Source organism: Scomber japonicus, chromosome 7 (assembly GCF_027409825.1).
Source record: "Scomber japonicus isolate fScoJap1 chromosome 7, fScoJap1.pri, whole genome shotgun sequence".
NCBI classification, from domain to species: domain Eukaryota; kingdom Metazoa; phylum Chordata; class Actinopteri; order Scombriformes; family Scombridae; genus Scomber; species Scomber japonicus.
This window is the reverse complement of record NC_070584.1, coordinates 15,187,297-15,207,863: the sequence shown is the minus strand read 5'-3', so window position 1 is coordinate 15,207,863 and position 20,567 is coordinate 15,187,297. Positions and strand designations below refer to the sequence as shown.

The following is a 20,567-nucleotide window of genomic DNA, read 5'->3' as shown; positions in this document are numbered from 1 at the left end:
AAAGCAAATCCAAGTCACAGATAACATCCTTGTTTGCCTTTAGAGAACTTTATTTACATGTCCATATATAGCAAGGTTCACGATGCAGTTGTGAAAATACCTGTCTGCCTATGTGCCCTAACAAATACAATAGAAAAACACATTAAATGTTGAGCGTTAAGGATGAAGATGATGTAGCAGAGGCCACGTCCCCAAAAACTGGAGAGTAGCTGCTTTTTTTTTTGTCCTCAGGGTCGTGGTTTTCTGTTCCAGGCTTGTCTCCTCAAAAAACGTCTCCAGAATGAGTTCATCGTTGTTCCTTTGTAAATAAAAAAAACAAAAACAAATAAAAAAAGGAACAAAGACAAACAGAGTCTCTGGACAGTTAAGAGGAAACCAAGCCCTGTCCTGTCATCTATGTATTGGAGATGATACAATCATGTTGCTGCTGAAACTTAACCAGGAGAAAAAAAAAACATGGCTGGAACCTCACAGCACACCATTCTGCCATCTGTCGCGCATCTGCTGCCCCGAGGAACAGCCACGTGCTGTGAACTGTGCTGGACCGGACCAGGCCAGGCTGACTTGGGCTTTTTTTTCTTTCTTTTTTTTTTTTTTTTTTTTAAACAACAGCACAGAGTATGGACCGTATTTTTCCATTAAGAGTTTCCAACCCGCCCTGAACCCTACCCACACTTCCTCTGTCCCACGTCTCCATCATGTTCCTCTCGTCTATCCACTTGATGCGGTCCAACTGCTCGCGAAAAATTCAAAGGCTAAAAAAATAAGTTTTTTGCTAATTTCTTGTTCACTACAGAGGTTTTATTTTGTTTAAAAAAAAGGGAAAAAAAGGAACAAAAACAAAAGTTCTTTGGAGGAATCCCACAGTTGCGCAGCTATAGACTAACCAGCGTTCTCAGAGCATTAAAAACAAAGTTTGTTTCTTTTCCAGAGATGTGACTTTGTGCCCCCTTGTTTCTCTCTCACTGACTGTCTCTCATTTCTTTCACAAACGTAAACAAAACAACAAAGTACGAGTTGAGTGTCTCTTGTTTCCATGCCACCGATGCTCTGTACAGTCATTGGTGCAGGAGGGAGCCTTGGCTCTGCCCCCTGATTATTTGTTTGTTTTTTTTTTCTTCAGCCAATCAGAGTTCAGTAGATGACTTCGTAGACTGTGGCCTTCTTGTCCCCCGAGCCGGTGACGATGAACTGATCATCAGGGGAGATATCACAGCTGAGAACCGATGAAGACTCCTTCGACTGAACACAGAGAGAGTGGAAGCCATATTAGAGAAACAGTGACACAGAAAAACACATGTTGGCTGTTTGTTCAAATCAAAACAGAAGTAATTGTGTACTGAAACAATCCTGTGATATTTAAACAAGATGATGAAACAACTAAATGACACTTTTTAAACTCTGACAACAGAGATAACAATTTCTGTTAAACAAAAAGTCAATAATGGTTGCAAAGTGCTGCGCCTCAGAGTCCATTTTTGATGGCTTACCTGGAATATGCTGGATCCGTAAGGTGTCCGCCATGCGTTCAGGAGGTTATCTTTGCCTGTGCTCACAAACCATTTACCTACAGGACAAACACACATAGTCATCAGCAGATAAAGCCTCAGGGAAGGTGAGATATGGAGGAGCCAGAGAGGAGGCGCCGCTTTTGTAGAGAACAGGAAAGGTGAACAGGAAGAAACTGTTTCCGAATAATGAGAGAAGCAGAGATTTGTTCTGCTTCCCTGTGATTAAACCCTCAGGTAATGTGATGGAACCAAACCATCAATCTAAGTAGTGTGTATGTGTATGTGTATGTGTGATGTGTGATGTGTGGTGTGTGTGCATACCACAGTAGGCAAACTTGAGGGAGAGAACGCAGCTCTCGTGGAGGTGCAGCTGGTACTTGTCAGGTTTGGAAACATGCAGGACTTCCACGTTGCTGCTCTCCATTCCCACAGCCAGCCACTCGCCTGTTGGACAGTAACCCAGAGAGAAGATCTGGGGACAGAGGGGGAGGATGGGGATAAGGAAAGAGTCAAAGGAAGATGAGACGGTGATGAGAATGGAACAGTCATTATTAGTAACCTTACTGCTTCTCAGTCTGACTTGTGTGTGTGTGTGTGTGCATACCTGCGAGGTGAAGTCATGTTGCTGGAGCTGGCGTCCCTCTCGGAGGTCCCAGCAGCGGACTGTGTTGTCCAGCCCTCCCGTCCACAGCTTGGTGCCGTCGTTGGAGATGTCGATGCAGCTCGCTCCATCTGTGTGACCCTGGAACTGCCTGCAGGGAGGAAACACACAAGAGCTTCAACTTCAATGCAAAAACACATAAATGAAGCTCTATCTTAAGTTTGCTTCTCTTTTTTATACTTTATTTGAGGTCTTCGACACAAAGAATGCTTAGTTTTGAATAATTAGGGAGTTCAGCCAAATACTACTAAAGTGAGTTTGGTTGCTTTGGGAAATGGCTGGCAGCAAATGTAAGCAGGTAGTGGTAAACTGTTATGCAAAACACCTGCTATGGTCCTTAAAGAATAGTGAGGGGAAAAAAGACTTTCAAGAATACAAGCTGCCTGTTCCTCTCTGTTTAAAACACACTGTTTATGCTCAAAACATGAGCCCATGTTCTCTGTGCTGCATCCAGCCTCTGTTTAGTTCCACATCTACAATGTTTGCTTTTCCATCTCTCCACTTTATGATTGACAGTGCAGATTGTAAACATTTCAGAAATACCACAATTTGTTGCCTCCCAATGTATGTTCTTGCCTTTCTTCTCATTTCATACCACATGTCACACCTTCATACTTAAACACAATCTGGGATCTTTCCTTTCTGTCTCCTCTCCTAATCTGACTGTAGGAAGCTAGTTACTGTCAAGTCGTCTCCTCCCTCTCTTCCTCTTACCTGACCAGGGTTTGATTGTGAAGGTCCCAGACGACGATGTTGCCATCGCTGCAGCAGGAGAAGCAGACCTTGTTGTCAGGGGAGATGGCCAGAGCGTAGCAGGCGGGAGCAGACGACGTCAGCTCTGCCTTTATGCGTGGAGTGGGTGTGGCCAAATCCCAGATTGACAGTGTGCTGGCTTCCCCGCCGACGATCAAGGTCCGCCCGTCAGAGAGCAGCTTGCAGGAACGGATGTAGTTATCCCTGTTCTGATTGGACACAATAAAAGAGAAAATGTTTAAAGATACTCATATATTGTACAACTGTACATTTTTGCTGTTACAGCAGTATCACAGCAATAAAAGATAGATCCTGGACAATTTAGCTTAGCAACATAAAGGTAATTCATCACGCCAAGTGAATTTTTTAGTGTGAAGAACACTTTTGGTAGTGAAGCAACATTATGAGACACAAGATGGATAGCAGAGTGTAAATAGAAGTCTAGAAACCAGACTGTCTCACCAGACAATCCAGCTGGGCCATGGGGCTCTTGCTTCCTGGCTGGCTGATGTCCCACACCTTGACGCAGCCCTTGCCTCCCGTGTAGACGTGGCGTGTGGAGGTGCTGATGGTGACAGCACACACCACCTCACCGTGGTTCAGGGTGTGGATTTGTCGGGCGTGGCGAGGGATTCCCGGGCCCAGCAGGGCATCAGGGGGAAATGGCACTGGCTGCATCTGGCCGTCTGCACTCACGTGGAACGAGTAGGCACTGGAGGGAACATAGAGGAAAGAAATGGATGAAAAACAGTCTGCAATAAAAACACTTCATGAGATGGATTAAATGAGCACCATTTAATACAGCTGAAAATTCACAGGAAGTTTTTGTGTATCTTGGCATTTTTCCCCACACCTACCATCATGTACTTCAACTTAATGATGTCAGCTTTTCCAAGATTTACTTTTGAGGGTTTGAGACAAAACTTTGACATTTACCATTGATGTCTCTACCATTGATTGGCATTGATACCTGAAAAATACTGTATTCTGCAGTGTACAGAAGGTGCTGTGAAAATATCACTGACATCATGCCATCTACATTGGCTGCAGACAAGCAAAATACTCTAAAACATCAAAGTCAAGTGGTGCCAGAAATGGAAGGCAACTGTATTATTATTAGTAGTATTATTAGTTATTTATTTATTTATTTTTTTTATTTTTTTTTAATTTTATTTAATTTTATTTATTTATTTTTTAAGGATGAAAAACTAATGCTTGATAATGAGCACAACAAAGGATCATTGGTGCTGAACATTTTGAAGTTCTGGAGACTCAAAATCATTCTTTTTTTTTCTTCATCCTTTATTGTTTGTCTTTTCTGTTCTTTTCTGGTGTCGTATCTGAAATGTGAGGAGCCTGAGCTTTTAAAGGCAGTTAGTAGTGAACAGGTGTAGATTTGGGTGATAGCAAGAGAGGAAGAGGAAACTCACGGTTTTCCGGAGGCAGCTGACTGCAGGCTGGCAGGCAGCCCAGGCACCCTCATGTGCGGGTGTGGAGACTCATAGCCCACCTGGAAGACACATATACCTAATGTGAGAAAAAAAACACCTAAAAAATATCTAAGAGGAGGGTTCACTCATAAAAATTGATAATGCAGAGACAAATGAAAGATCAGAATAAAATGAGATCATATACGAAAGCCAAGGTCATCGATACTTAACGATAAATGACAATGCAGTCTTGCTTTACACTTTTCTCCCTCTAAAAACACTTGTTCTGTTTCCATATCCTTCTGCTGCCCTGTCTGATGGTTTATATGCTGAGGTATTACATATAACAGTGACACTGAAAAGACAAATTATCTGTGGAATATCTAGCTCACCACAGGGGACCGTCCGTAGCCTGCGGCAGCTGCCGCTGCTGCTACTGCAGCTCCGTTCATCTGGGGGGAAACCAAGTGGAGGCCAGCTCCATAGCCTGCCGCCCCGGGCAGGTCCCCATTCACACCCGGAGGGGGCAGGCCAAAAGCCCCTGGAGGGTACGCACCCTGCACTGCCAGGGGGTTTCTCAGACCCAGAGCTGGAGGAAGGAAAACAGAAGGAGGAAAAGAACAGAGAAAGTTAATTTGTTGTGAATTATCCACTTGAACAAATTATTGATCGTGGGAAAGAAAACTGTGTGTCAATCATTCAGAGAGCTTAATCTATCACTTTAGCAAAGGCTAGAGTAAACTTCTCTTTTTATTGAGGTGACTGTGCAGAGCCTTTCAGTGTGTGAGACAGCTGTGACTGACAGGCTGTGAACAAGCTGCCTCCTGCAACAAAAGCCACGACAACGCTGCCGACTGCAGCACTAGACCACTACTGACCCCTGCTGGCCACCATGACTTCTTGCAGTGTGTGTGTGTGTGTGAGTGTGAGTGTGAGTGTGAGAGAGAGAGAGAGAGAGAGAGAGAGAGAGAGAGAGAGAGAGAGAGAGAGAGAGAGAGAGAGAGAGAGAGAGAGAGAGAGAGAGAGAGAGAGAGAGAGAGAGAGAGAGAGAGAGTTCATTAATGTTTTCTATATGCAATGTCTGTGTTTTACATGCATAATGTGTGTTTGTGTGTGTGTGTGAGTGTGTGTGTGTGAGTGTGTGAAAGCGGCGCAGGGGCTTACAGGTGATGTGAGAAAAAAACGAGAGAAAGAGATACACTGGAATAGATGGACGCTCATTATGAAGCGGCTCACAGTCACAGTCCATCACCTCTCCTAATCTTTCCATTTAAAAGTGAGGCGCGATTAATATTTTTGCCCACAGCTGCTTATTAAGTCCAGATGGTGGTCGGTGGTGGGGAGCTGGCTGACACCCATACCAACTACTGCAGCCCGATGTTGATAGAATCACTACATGTAACAAAGCAATTTGCACACTAAAAAACTCCATCACTGCAAATGCTGATTCATATTTTTAATTGATCCCGTGTGTGTAGTGAAAGCTTGTGTCCCTGAGCGGACATTTGTCTTTTTTACTCTCACAAGCAACACTTTTTTTTTTTTTTGCAATGCAGGCAGCTTTGCAAGTCAACTTCAGAGTTCACAGTGTTAGCTTTTAACAATAACATACATGCAAATTTCTTAAGACAAAAATGAAAGCTCATGGTCCAGTCTCACCTATGGGGTCCACACCAGGCTTGCCCGAGACAGGTCGAAACTGTGGGGGTCCGCTGGGTCCAGGGGTGTTTGACTCTTGGGACATTGGGGTGCCTGGCTTCATACCTGGAGTACTAGACTTTTCCCTCTGGAGGGAAGGTGAAGAAAGAACAAACTATTACAAAATGAATAAGGAAAAGGAAATGAGAAGAGAGAAATAAATAGAAAGTCTTGAGATATAGATCAATCACTCAAACAAGAAGAGAATGACAGCGAGGATGAGGATCTGAGGGGTCTGTGGGATGTCAGCAGCCCAGAGTGGATGTGTGCGGGATGTTGAATATACAGCATAATAACTCCAAGATGAACTATTGACCTTGAACAAAACATCAGAATATGCTGACAGCATGGAAATGCTGATGTCCTATACTGAAACATTCCGTGTGTGGGAACATGTTCGGGTAGGTCAAATATTTGTCTTTTGCCGTCTTCGTGAGGGGTTAGTGAACTGAGTGGGTAAATGCTCACTGTGTTAATACAGACGTTTAAGTGTGTGTGTACCTGTGGAGGCTCCTTGCTGCGAGACGGGGAGGTGGCGCTGCTGGAGGAAGCCAAGGAGGTGGGGCTGGCTTGTGGGGGGCCATCTTTACGGGACGGAGGCATCTTGTCCAAACCATTCTCCCTGGATGAGTAGGACTGCACGCTGCGGGGGGACGACGGGTCCTGAAGTCAAAACCCAGAAAACTTTATTACATGGGACAGAAACAAAAGGTAGTGGTTCTTCATTGCTAAAGAGAAGCCCTGGCAATCAAGCAGTGTGTCCTATTTTCTTCTTGCGTTGATGAAGTTTGATTTTCTGTAGGTGGCATTCTTTTTAGTTTGTTCAACCACAGTGACTCAGTGCTCATGCCAACTATCCAGCTCTCCCTCTATTGATTCCAAACTAACTGCAGTGAACAACAACAGAAATCAATTCCTGGCACGAGGGGAGTTTTCACAATAAAATTTACCCAAAAGAGCAATGTAAAGTCACTTATTATATGCACCTTGGACACTTACATTATTTATGTTGATGTCAAAGCTTTACAGTTCTTATGGTTTTCTTGTTGTAATCATTCCTCTTATTCATACTGGCAATTAGAAGAGCCCTTTATAATGCACTTTCAAGGGTAAGTGATGGGAGAATAACTCCACAAGCCTCCTTCCACACAAAAGTATAAAGTTTAATTGAAGCTTATATGAAGCTTCAGCTGTCCAAATTAATACTATCAAGCCAATATCTATAAAAGTTGTTTTTAGTGCCAAATTCAATCTTTTTTTTAGTATACTTCCACCGGAGCAGAACAGAGCACTGTCCTTCGAGAGACAAAGAGCTGTGGATTATGTGCCCTTTCAGTTACATTGTAAGTCTATTTGGAGGGATCTTCTAACAGTAAGTAAGAACAGAATAAGTGATTGCACTGAACAAAACCTGCTTGAATGTTTATTTGGACACCTGACTGCTGTTTTAAGACAGACTTGAAAAACTATCTTAATTTTTTGGGTGACTTCATTGCAGTCAAGTGAACGTTGGGGAATGGGTCGCAGGCAGAGGTGGAGGAGGACAGGAGGGTATTCTTATTATTCAGATGTTCCTGCTTTGTTTACATGATGTATGCAGATGAAAGCTGTGAAGTGAGGCCAACAGAGGCCAGAGGCCGCCTACTAACCTCATCCACCACCAAATTATCATCACTCTTATCTGCATCGCTGCCCTGCAAGAGAAGAAAGAGAAAGTGAGATTAGGTATGGTGTACTGCTGTCTGATGTATGTAGATCATATGTAGAAATATACAACATACACACTTAAGCCTGGAGAGTGTGTGTGTATAAAGGCTCTTTTGCAAAGGTAGACATTTGAATAGTTATCTATTTTTTTACATTTTCATGAAATATTATTTATTACTCTGAAAATAGAGGAAATTAAATATTCTATCTTGATATTTCATTGCTTGCTATGGTTGGAAGTAAATTATTTTTTCTTTCATTTTAGTTTTTTTGCATGCAAGTTTTTTTTTTGTTTCTTCTTGAACAAAGCAATCATTCTGAACTTGATAATAACCATTAACCATAATGCCCCAAATTAATTTATCTCCCTTTATCTTAATTTATCTGCCCTCCCACAATGACTCCAATAGATAAATGCCACTTCTTAGAACAGTGATGAAAGCAGAAGGTGTGAATATTTCAAATACTGTCTAAAAAGACCTGCTCTCCAATGTCCGCTTTCCTGCCACTATACAGACACCAGTGGTCTTATCTGATGAGGACACTGGAGTTGAGGGGAACTTCTCTTCAGTTACTTAAACATTAAACAGTGTTACGAAAGCATCCTCACATAGTCTGTCATGAATTCCTTCTCATCAGCTTTCCTCTTCTTGCCGTTGCTGAGGTAGTCTGCTGCACGACCCTTATCCCCATTGGACAGAGAGCTCTGCAGAGAGGGAGGAGAAGGGGGAGATTGAAATTAAAAAAAAAAAGACAGCAAAGCAAAGAGCAAAGAGGGGGTGGAGGAGGAAGGAAGGAGAGAGGAGTGAAGAAAAGGGAGTGAGGGTAGAGAGGAAGGAAGAGGGTGATAATGAGGTGAGAGGGACTGCATAAATCATGTCAGACTCATAAGCTGCGGAGATGAATGTGAGAGAATATCAGCCTGCATCGATCGTCCAGCTCACTGTAGGAGTGAGAGAGAGAAGGCTTTAAGTTTTCTTAAAGGAAGCAGAAAGGACTTTAGAGCTGTTTCAGTGAGCCTTGGCACTGATGCACTTTTTAATTTTTTATTTTGTCACAATTTTTGCATTTTGTGTCAATAACTAAATTGTGAATCGCTTGCAGTCCAGCATCGGTGAGTAATCTTAGTGTCTAAACGCCAAAAAAAAAGAAATGTAAGCGAATAAGATGTTTTTATCATGAATAGAAATTTCAACAAAAGCAGAAGTTTAAATCTGAACTGAATCTCAGCTGTCTACTTTTAACTGACCACAGCAAACATTTTTTTAAGATTGTATGAGAGGGCAACACAAAGTTGCACCTTAAAAACATGTCAGCTGTGTTTACGAAAGCAGCATGCAGCATACAAAGCATGTTGTAAATAAATCTGCAAGTGGACAAGCATTGCAAACTGAAAAACATGATTAAATAAATTATAGAAAAGACATTTTTATACTTTGACACTGGAATAAAAAAAAAATCAAGCAAGGTTTTCCTGCTCATATAAGACAAATTTAAGAAAAATCACTCCTACTGTGTATGTATGAAAAATGTAAATCTGCCAAACGAACAGTGTAATTTTTACTCACTGGTCCTGCTTCACGATCTGTTTCCAATAGCAGCACCCAACACATCCAGGTACCAGGCAACAGGACAGCGAAGGCAGATAAGGAAGGACACACACACACACACACACACACACACACACACACACACACACACACACACACACACACACACACACACACACACACACACACACACACACACACAGACACACAAATGAAACAGAATCCCATCACTTTACATCACTCTACAGTTGATGACTCAGTGGAAAAATATCCCTGAGGAGTGTTATTATCAGCAACACTCCTGTGCCCTGCCAAAAACCCAAAAGCAAAGCCAATCATCAGAATCCATCGAGCCAAGCTTTGGTGTTTACTTGACTCCCACCTCAGCTAGACGTTTTCATCTCCAGGAATCCAATCCAGCTCTTGTCCCGACCCTAAACTCATCTAGAGTTTTACACTTTTTGCTTTGAGTACCAACATAAGTAAACATGCACCATTTTAAAGTGCTCCTGTACCTCTGTGGTGTTCTGCAGCGGCAGCAGCGGCTGCTGCTGCCTCTAGATGCGCTCTCTCATCCTTGGCAGCCAGCTGAGCCCCCAGAGCTCCGGAGAGGGCCAGCAGGCCAGATCCTCCGCCAAGTGCCAGGCCAGGGTGGGGCAGACCTGATGGGTGAGGGCCCACTGGCAAACCCTGGGCATGCTGGGAGAGGTGCTGAGCCTGAAGCTGTTGCTGTAGAGAGGAAGAACAGAAGAGGGAAAAAGAGCGAGGAGACAGAAGAAAGAGAGATTTGGGTGACTTACAAGCACTATAAAAAGTGGCTTAACAGGAAGAGATCAAGAGGAGAAAAGACAGAAGGAAAGAAAGGGATTTGAGTGCTGCAATGTGCGCGAGAGGAGAAATGCAGAGGTCAGGGCAGTGGCTCTTAAAGAAGGGTTGTTCTGCAGCCAGATAAGCATAATGGGGCGTAAATATAGAGAGCTAAGATATTGATGGGACATTTGTTAAGGCCCATAATATAAAGCTTTAAGTTTTGGGGCTGTTCAGGAAACCAAGTAAGGACACTTGATTAAAAAAAAAAAAAAAATTATATTAAAATAAAATCTGTATATTTTGGGAGTGGGCTAAAGGACGCCTCAAAAAGAAAAGAAAAGGAGAAAAAATAAATATATGGGAGGATAAGGTACACACGCTATGAGGCAGAGGGGGGAGCCCACGTACCCCTATCGAAGCATTTAACTCCCCCATGGTCACCTGTTTGGCGCGCTCCATAGCCTGGACCACCTGCTGTTGATGCTGTGGAACAAACCAAGAGGTCAGTGAGGGTTGATCCAGAATCACATGCTTTGCTTTAAAACTTTATTTCTGTAAACTGAGTTAATATTAATTACGTGCCACAATTTCTTAGTAAGTATGAACAAAAAAATCATAAATTCACAATTCACAAACAGCATATTTGAAATACTGATCATTTTTTCACTATGGGAATCATGCGCATGCATGCAACCATTTGGCCATCGAGGAAAATGAATGTGCTTTGAAGTTGTGTCCATCTGCAGCTCTGTATGTGTGTGTGTGTGTGTGTGTGTGTTTGTGTGTGTGTATGTGTATGAGTTATTGCTTATTTTGTGTATGCATGTGCACACCTTCTGTGTCGGCTGCCCTAGGACAGAAGAGAGAAAGGCATGCCTGTAGTACAGAGTGAGTGTGAGCGTGTGTGTGAGTGTGAGTTTGTATGTGTGTCCCACCTCCTGTGACAGGAATGGGATGAGCTGAGCACAGATCACGTTCAACCGTTTGGCAATCTCCGTCTGAAAAAAAAAAAAAAAAAAAGATACTGTCACTTTGATGAATAAACACACACAAAGACACAAATACTTGCAGAGCCAAGACTGAGCACGGACAAAAAAAGACACACACACATACACATACACATACACACACACACACACACACACACACACACACACACACACACACACACACACACACACACACACACACACACACACACACACACAGAGTGTAGCTGTGGCCTGCTTCTCCCAGGGCCAGTGTGGTAAATATTTCAGCTGCTTACATCTGGTCCATGCATATGGAAACTCTGCCAGGGAGTTTGGCTAAAATATTCATGGACAGCATCTGCTGTGGCCACAGTCAGCCCACACAGAGTGAGAGAGTGAGTGAGTGCGCGTGCGTGAGTGTTTCTGATGTGTCCTTGCGTGTCTGTTCGCGTGTGTGTTTGCATTCTGCATGCTTGGGTGTTGTGTGTGTTTCCTGCTGGGGGTCAGTGATTCTTGCTGTGGGTGTGTGTCTGTCTCGATCTGCTCTACTACACAGCCAACAGCCAACTCTCCCTACCTCCCTCCCCTCATCATCATCATCATCATCACCACCATCATCATCATCTCTCTTTCCATCCCTCTCGCCTACTCTTCATCTTTCTTTCCATCTCACTCCATTTATCGCTCTTTCCATTGCTCCCTTCCCTCTATTAGTGCAGTAATCAGTGTTACACGCTCAGACATGTGATGTCTAACACACATACACACGCATTCACACACACTCACGCATTTAGTGGCAGGCTCAACAAGGCCGTTAGGGCCAGTAATGATATGCATGCAGAGATCATGACAACATCATTATGGCCGCAGGCTGTTTATCTTGTTGACAGCTAGACTTTGCTGTGTGTGTGAATTCATGTGACACACACACACACACACACACACACACACCCTTAAGTGATTTATTGATGCCGGACTGAACTTCCACCTTTTTCTCGTTCTTCCTTTCTCATGCACTCTCACTCCCTCTCTCCCATTCCTCTTGCTTGCCCACATCCCTCCCTCCACTCTCCATTTTTCAGCCAAGCAGCATGCTCCCCCTCCTCCCCTCTCTCCTTCCTTCCATCCTCTGAATCCATCACCCCCACCCCAAGGGAGACACAATGATTTCTTGTTAGAGAACTCCAACTACTAAATGACATCTTCGAGAGAGCGAGAGCGAGAGCGAGAGAGAGAGAGAGAGAGAGAGAGAGAGAGAGAGAGAGAGTGAGAGAGAGAGAGAGAGAGAGAACATGAGCAATCGAGAGAACAGAGGATAGAGAGGAGGACAAAATGGGAGAGGGGAAATGAAAAGAAGAGGCGGAGGAAGGAGAAGAGGAAAAGGGCAGATTGGGTTGAGGAAATGACAGACAATGAACCAAGAATGTGGGAGGGAGAGAAGAAATTGACAGAAAGGAGAAACAGAAGGAAGGCGGGGGAGGAAAATCGAGATTGGGGATGTGGAGGGGAGGAGGGAGTTGAGTGACAGTGACACGTCAAAAGCAAAGCGATTGAGATGGTGAAAAAGAAAGAAAGAAAGAAAGAAAGAAAGAAAACAAGAAAAAAAGAAAAGAGGAGACAGCAGGAAAGCAGTGACCTGATTTAAAGTGAAATTCAGCATGGACTGTATGTCTGCAAGGAGACAGAGGTGGAGGGAGGGTGTACAAAAAAAGGGAGATATAAAGAGAAAGAAAGAGAAATCAATGGAAAGAAAGATAGACAGAGACAGGGAATGTGGAGAAATGGAGATTAAGAGAGAGGAGTGCTAAAAAAGACAAAGTAAGACAGCAAGTGAAGGGAAAGGAGAAAAGAGGAAGAAGGGGCAGAGAAACAGGGCAGGAGTGGGAGGCATGGATGGATAAATGGAGGGATGGAGCAGTTAACAGACAGGGATTTATGATGGGTGAGAGGGGAGGCTGTTCTGGGAGCTCGGGGAAGGGCAGAGTATTCTCATCTGTGTGTCTATGGTGGAGAAATGAATTCTGTTTGTGGATCCTATTAACGCCTCTGCAGCATAACACCCCTATATAGGTCCATCAGAGAGAGGATTGACATTACAGTGGTAGAGAGAAAGAAAGAGGGAGAGAGAGTGACTGAATAGGGCAAAAGAAAGGAGGCAGAGATAATAATGCAAGAGAATAATGCAGAGCTTTAGGAGGCGGGTGTGCTGAAAGAGGGGGCGAGAGACACATGAAGATGCAGAGAGAGAGTCAGAGAGCGCTCAAGTTCACTCACCTGTTTGTGCATTTCAATGTTAAGGCCGTAGGACATCTCATAATACTGAAACACAGAGAACATCAGTTAATATACTAAATGGTACACAGACTACAATATGAGACTGTCAGTCATTTAAAGTGTGGAGCAGGTGAAGCCTTTTTTTTAAAAATGTGAATAAATGGTAATGGTAAAGCATTATTAATCCAAACTCAATAAATACTGTACATAAAACAATTACAACTTCTGCAATCATTGCCTTACAAAATGTGAAACTTTAAGTTGAATTAATAGACCTGGTGAATTTCAAAAAGGCATAATGCATTTGTGACACATTATTGTTCATCTGCTATAACTGCTGAAGTCATTTCTATCCCAAAAGGTTAAACTGATGATGTAAAAGTGTCAAGTAGATTTGTACAAATATAAAATGCAAAAGTGATAATAATAATAATAATAATAATACAAGAATAAATTAAATTAAAAAATACCCAAATAAAATCCCACAAAATGATGTCAGCTCGAGCATGTGAACTATGAAGTTTCCATTTTTCCCTAAGAGCACATTGCCACTAATTTCACCTCAACTCTGCTGAAAGTCAATGACACTAAAAATGACCCTGAGGCACTCTTTGAAAGCCAAAAACCAGTAGTAAGGCGGGGAAATAGTCGCCTGGCAGAAGAAGGTGACAGACTATTGCAATAATCATGTCTAATGTGAGCTATTTGACCCTGGCTTTTATCCAAAAGTAAAAGGAATGGTGAGGAAACGCAGGCGGAGATGAATGCCACAGAAAGAGACAGGTGAGAGTCTCTCTCTTCCGCTCTGTCTCTCTCTACCTTCAGAGGTGGACGAAAAGGAAAGCATTTTAAAGTCAGATGCCTCGAAAAGTGACAGGCTGACATTTGCTTTTCAGCGTGGCTGGCTGTGGAGAGAGGAGATTGGCAGTTGGGCAGCCCGAACATCCTGGCAGGATGGGAAAGAAGATGGCAGGGGTCCTCTCTCTCTAGACATCTTTCCTGGCAGTTAGTAGGCATGTGTGTGTGTTTGTGAGTGTGCATGTTTGTAGCACAAGTCTGCAACTCTGTGTATGTGTATCTGTGTGCTGTGCTGTGCTGTGCTGTGCTGTGCGTGTGTTCTCGGTACGTGTGCTCCTCTTTCTGTATGTTTGTCTGTGTGCCTCCATAAAAGACGCCTTTCCTGGCAGCTGGCAGCTCTGCTTGGCAGTTAGTGTGCCAAGTTTCGCCTGTTGCTTAGCAACATCCAAACTCCCCCAAATCATCAGCCAGGAAAGGAGACCTGGCCTGTGCTCGATGCCAGCTACCCCCCCTCACTAGCACTAAAACTTCAATCCCCCCACAAGTCCCCGCTCTGTGCCAGGATTGCCACATAGCTCTTTTTTTGGCACAGTGGGATCTGGACAGCCTACACTCAGTCAGCTGTGGTTGTGTGTGGCTCTGATCACAGGTAAATCGAGGCTGGAGGCTTGCAGGCTTAAAAACAATGACAGACAAAGAGTTTTAGCCTTTCCTTTACGCAGAAAAAATATTTGCTGATCATGTATCCTTTACAATCATGCAGCCCCAAATATTCACAGAGTGCTGCCTCTGAATGGCACAACTTTAGATAAAGAGAGCTGAGAAGAAAAGTGCATGTGCTTCATTTGTTTCCCTGACCAGATTCTCTGAAATCATTCAGAGATTCAAATCATTAACAAACTGGTCACATGTTCGGTTCTGTGACTTCCACTATCCAAACTTCAAACTTAGAGGAATACCTACTGATAGTGCAAAAGAGGCAGCAGTATCAGAGAACACAGCATGTGATCAGACAAACCACTAACCAACCGGGGGGGGGGGGGGGGGGGGGGGTGACAACAGTGACACAGTCATAAAATAAATCATAAGTCAGCATTGACTGGGTAGACTACAGGGCTGCTACTAGTGTCAATTTTGATGATTAATTAATTTACAACATGTCATAGAATAAGAAAAATTTCCCAAGATGACATAGTCAAATTTCTTGTTTCAACAGTCTAGCTTGTCCATAATCAAATACAAATAAGAACCATCAAAACATTCAAGAATCTGAAACAAGTAAAAAAAATAAATTGACAAATCGTGTAAATTAAAAAACAACTCTGCCAGGGTTCAATGTTTGATGCCTCATGGACTCATTGAAACTGGACTCAAGTTTCCTCACCATAAAACCATATCATATTGCTAAGTTCTTGACATTGACCACCTATAATGTAACTCACATACTGTATCACATACATTTATAGAAAATATTAAACTCTTTCTTTTATATATTTTTTTCAAATAATCTGTTAAGTCTTAAATTAATAAATAGGTACATTCCACAGCTGGGCATTGTTTCAAAATATAACACTAGTGCTGATATGCCTCTTCAGTTTCACTGCCAATACCAAAATGATGGGTTCTCTTAAAAACCTTACTTTTACTGTAAACAGGTTTTTCAATAAACCATTTTCCCATTTAACAAAAGAAACAAAGATCTCAAATGTTAAGTGTTCTCTGAACATAAGCAGCCACACAACAGCTTAAATTAAACAGTCAATAGTTTGATTCAAATATAAAAAACACTTTGGTCTGATTCATACTATTATTTTTTGTTTTGTTTTCTGATCAGACGTTGGCTTTCAGCACATGACATGATTTTGAGTGCAATACACATATTTCTGTTGGTACCAAAAGAGCACAAGGTTCGATAGACAGATGTGGACAGATGTGGACAGATGTGGACAGATGTGGGGACACAGTGCAGGAGTACATATCACGAAACACTTGCAAACACAAGCATAAGATTGCACGCCCATGTAAATGCTGTTTATTCATAAGCCCTGTAATATGTGTGTGTATGGTAGTGTGTGTGTGGTCTTGTGTGTGGTTTTTGGTGGGTGTTGTTTGGCAGCTGTTAGCAGATGAAAGGGATTCAGCGGACTTGGCAATGGCACTTGTTGTGGGTGAATGCAGAGAGCCATGGGCTCTGTGTGTGTGAGTGTGTGTGTGTGTGTGTGTGTGTGTCTCACCATAACGTAGTGTCTCTGGATCTCAGTCTTCTCTGTGGCCAGTTTCTCACATTCCAGCTTCAAACTGCAAAAACAGAAAAGAGTTTAAAACATTGCACTCCATATAAAAATCCACCATGAATTAGCGACATGACAACAAATTAGTCACTCACTCCCTCCCTCCTTCATCCTCTCTCTCTGCCTCTCTCACACTCGGTGGGGGAGGAGGGAGCAGGGTGACTGGGGTGCTGACAGCCCATTATCACCTCAGAGCAGAGCAGAAATAGACAAAGTCACGCTTGGAGCCTGAAATCCAGCCAAGACTGCAGGCAGGCACATCCAAGGTGTCTCTCTCTTTCTCTCTCTCTCTCTCTCTGGACAATTTTCAATCTATCCATGTGTCCTCTCACTCCTCCTCATTTTGTCGGTCCCCCAATTACCAGCCAGCCCATCTGCCTGTCTGACCGATCCCCCTTCTTTCACATTCAACAGTGCACTTTGGCAAGTTTCACTAAAGTCGAAGCATCTGCTTTAAGTGGGTCAAAAGTGCCAATTCCATCTGAAAATGTAAAAAAAAACCCTGTCTCATTCTGTTTGAACAATCACTCTTCTCTTTCTACGTTTAGAGCCATGAGTCACACAGCTACCATAACACACACACACACACACACACACACACACACATATCCCTGAGATGATAGCAGCCAAACACCTCCCCCATGTGTCCTATATTTCTGTCTCTCCTCTGTGTTTGCCTGTCTCTTCACACACCCAAACAAGTCTCTAGCGTCCCCTAAAATTGGATAACGTCAACGGCTGGATTTGCACACACACACACACACACACACACACACACACTTCCATCCCTAAATGTGTTTGTGTAGCAGGTCAAAGCACACAAACACCTCCCTTGTTACCTCTGCAATTCTCTCTCCATCTCTCTCAGAAATACACTCTGCCCTCTGAGGTGGTAGTATATTTGGGCTGTCGGCATTTTACGCCAACTTGTTTGAGGGCGGCAGATATATAGATGGGGGGGAGGTTGGTGGGGTGGGAGGGTCGTTTGGCGGAGGAAAATTAGAATATGATTAATACCGCAACATTACCCCCAGCCGCAACAGGTAATAATGGCCCCATCCGCTCGCCTTCTCCAGCTCCGCGTGCACACACACACATAATTGACTCATTTATCATTGCCAGCCAGTTGAGGAGAAGAGGGACGAGGGAGGAGAGGGAGAGAAGCAGGATGGAGAGTGGGAAAGCGTGGTGGTGGTGGTGGGGGAGGGAAAGTAGTGAGGATTAAACCCTCCCCTGCCCCCCTCCCACCACCCTATAGATTTTATTACAGTGGAATTGCCTCTCGGCAGAAGTCACTCACGGCTGGGCTGAGGACTAATGCGACCATCGTCTGTGTGTGTGTGTGTGTGTGTGTGTGTGTGTGTGTGTGTTTGTGTGCATGGCTCGGAGTGTGTTCATGATGTAAACTTAGGATGAGCTTGGAGAAGAGCCATAACCAGACTGCATGCATGGCACATGCATACACACACACACACGTAAGTAAAGTAAAGATAGAGATGTTATCTATCTGTGCAAATATAATATGGTATGGTATCATATGGTGTGGAATGGAAATATTTTCATTAGCATTTAATCTGTTGTGTATTGTGTTTGATTTGTCAATCAATCCCCAAGTCTACAAAAAATAACAATGCCCTTGAAACTTTACTTCAGTCTTCAAATAGCTTTTTTTGTTGAACCAACACTCTAAAAAAACCAAAGATTCCATTTACAAAAAGCAGAGTAAAGAATTCCTTCTTTACTCTGCTTTTTGTAAATGGAATCTTTGGTTTGAGAAGCAAACAGAGAATTTTAGGATTTTTTGTTTGCTAAATGAACAATTAAAAACTTAAAATTGAAAATAGTCCGACTCTAGGCACTGGGTGGCCTGGGGGTTAAAATTGCCAACCATGAACAGCAATTTCCCCTGTTTGAGTCCGGCTGGAGCTCTTGTTGCATGTTGTTCCCCATCTGTCGCTCTCCCTTCATTTCCTGTTATCGCTAAAAAATCATCATCATTTTTCTACAATTATTGATCAGTTCTTAGACTAACCATTTCAACTCAATGTTTAATGACAACTTGCGGTTCAAGGATTCATGCTCTCCATTACTATTAGATCTGTAGCTGAAACAGTTAATTGACAAAAACCCCAATCAGCAGCAATGAATCGCTTTAAAATAAAGTTATTTATCAAACAAAAACATTTGCACATTTTAGCTTCTCCATTGTGATGACCTTCCCTCAGTCCCACAACACAAGCATCATCTGGGAAATATTTTCTACCCATCAACATCACCTCATACAACAAACATCAATCATTTAATCAAAGAATAACTTATAGATTAATCAATAGTGAAAATAATTGCTGCTTGCAACCCCAATAAGGGCTTGTCCCATTCACAAAACCCACAACACAAAATCACCTCATCACATTTTCTTTTCGAATTGAACAAAGTCAGCCATGCAGTTAAATACATAAATAGGGTCAAGAACCAAAAAAAGAAAGAAAAACAGCATCTATACCCATGAAATCTGCCCTCTGCATTACAAGATTGCATAGCAAATACGTAAACACACACACACACACACACACAGTGTGCAGACAGACACTTCTTGTGCTTACAGGGAAGACCCCAAGGTCGCACTCAGAAAGCAATAACCATTCCCCACAAAATGGACTTCAAGGAATGAAATTACAGCGCGCGTGTGTATGTGTGTGTGTGTGTGTGTGTGTGTGTGTGTGTGTGTGTGTGTGTGCGCACACCATTATGTGACTGTAGGAGCATAAAAGAGTTTGAGGGGGGAGGAAAATGAGGGAGAGAAGGAACGAGAGCGGGGAGCAGGAAGTGGGTATTTCATGTCGAAATGATTGCCTGTAATAATTAGTCTTTGGCTCAGCACCATTTACTGAGAGAGAGGGAGGGAGGAAAGGTTTGGAGGATGGAGGGAAAGACACAGTCACACAGAGAGAAAACAAGATTGAGTGAGCCAGCATGAGAGAAGGAACGAGCAAGAAAAATGGAGATATGACTCTGTGTGTGTGTGTGTGTGTGTGTGTGTGTGTGTGTGTGCGCGCGCATGCATGTGCCACGGTGGGCTCGGTTCCTCCAATCTTTCACTGGCGGTGACAGGAGATAAGATGATCAGCCGAATGCGCTACAAATCTGCAGCCTGCCAGCCTTCAGACAGCTCTGTCAGTGCTGCACTGCTAGTGAACGCACACACGTCCATGGGAACACACAAACATAACACTTGGAGCACGGAAGCAGTGTGTGTGCGTGTGTGTGTGTGTGTGTGTGTTTGTGTGTGTTGAACAGACAAGTGCGGGAATCTTGCATGTATAAAGCCACAAAGAAAAAAGGCACGCACGAATACATACACACAAACCTGCTAAATAAAACGGGCACGACACACACACACACACACACACACAATCTCTCTCTGTCTCTCTAACAAGAACCTACAGACAGCGAAGCATCTAATTAAGATCCTGCACTTTGTAGAAATGTGCCGACTGCTTTTTTAGTCCTCCATGTTTGAAACAGGCTACTGGGTATAGTAAAAATGTCAACTCTTTGCCTTCCAGTGTTTGTTTTTAACAATACTTTTACTCTCACCATTCCCTCATTGATTATTTTGCTAAAAGGAACAAAGACTATTTCTTATTATTATTTAGCTTTTCTATTAAAAAAAAAACTTGTCCATTGCTTTTGATTGTTTGAAAGTATTTAAACTGTGTTGAGAGAGATTTAAGTGAATACTAATTTTCTTTCAATGTGAGCAGGATGGGGGGAAAACAGCATTTCTGCCAGCTGATAATTTTTTTTATATGATCAGCTACATGATTTTCTGACAAATAGCTTCCCAAAAAGACAGTCCAGTTAAAGGGAAATCTTAATCTCTTCTTTCCACAGACTAGTTGTGTGTCTGCTATAAACAAATATACACTACAATGCAAAGGAGATTAAGTGTTTTATGAAATGGCACATGACCATTCTCTTTAACCGTTATCTTATGATACGCACATTTTATTGTGAGAACATTTCCTGCCCTTACTGGGCTGGACATCAAACCTCAATAGTTGATTGACCAAAAAAAAAAAAACATAAAAAGACTCAGAAACAAACACTTGT

General features: G+C 42.9%; 1 protein-coding gene across 1 annotated transcript; it reads right to left on the bottom strand.

Moving 5' to 3' along the window:
• Nucleotides 1–1,110: 1,110 nt before the first annotated feature.
• tle2a (TLE family member 2, transcriptional corepressor a) lies at nucleotides 1,111–16,415 on the bottom strand. The gene is made up of 18 exons (XM_053321665.1): nucleotides 16,398–16,415; nucleotides 13,366–13,410; nucleotides 11,056–11,118; nucleotides 10,499–10,603; nucleotides 9,826–10,039; nucleotides 9,329–9,345; nucleotides 8,371–8,466; nucleotides 7,703–7,747; nucleotides 6,555–6,716; nucleotides 6,015–6,141; nucleotides 4,748–4,944; nucleotides 4,356–4,435; nucleotides 3,388–3,637; nucleotides 2,887–3,134; nucleotides 2,116–2,263; nucleotides 1,833–1,983; nucleotides 1,491–1,567; nucleotides 1,111–1,242 (listed from the first exon to the last, which is right to left on the bottom strand). Exons 1-18 carry the CDS (start codon nucleotides 16,398–16,400, stop codon nucleotides 1,135–1,137), a joined length of 2,136 nt encoding a protein of 711 aa, XP_053177640.1. The 5' UTR covers nucleotides 16,401–16,415; the 3' UTR covers nucleotides 1,111–1,134.
• Between the last annotated feature and the right edge of the window lie 4,152 nt (nucleotides 16,416–20,567).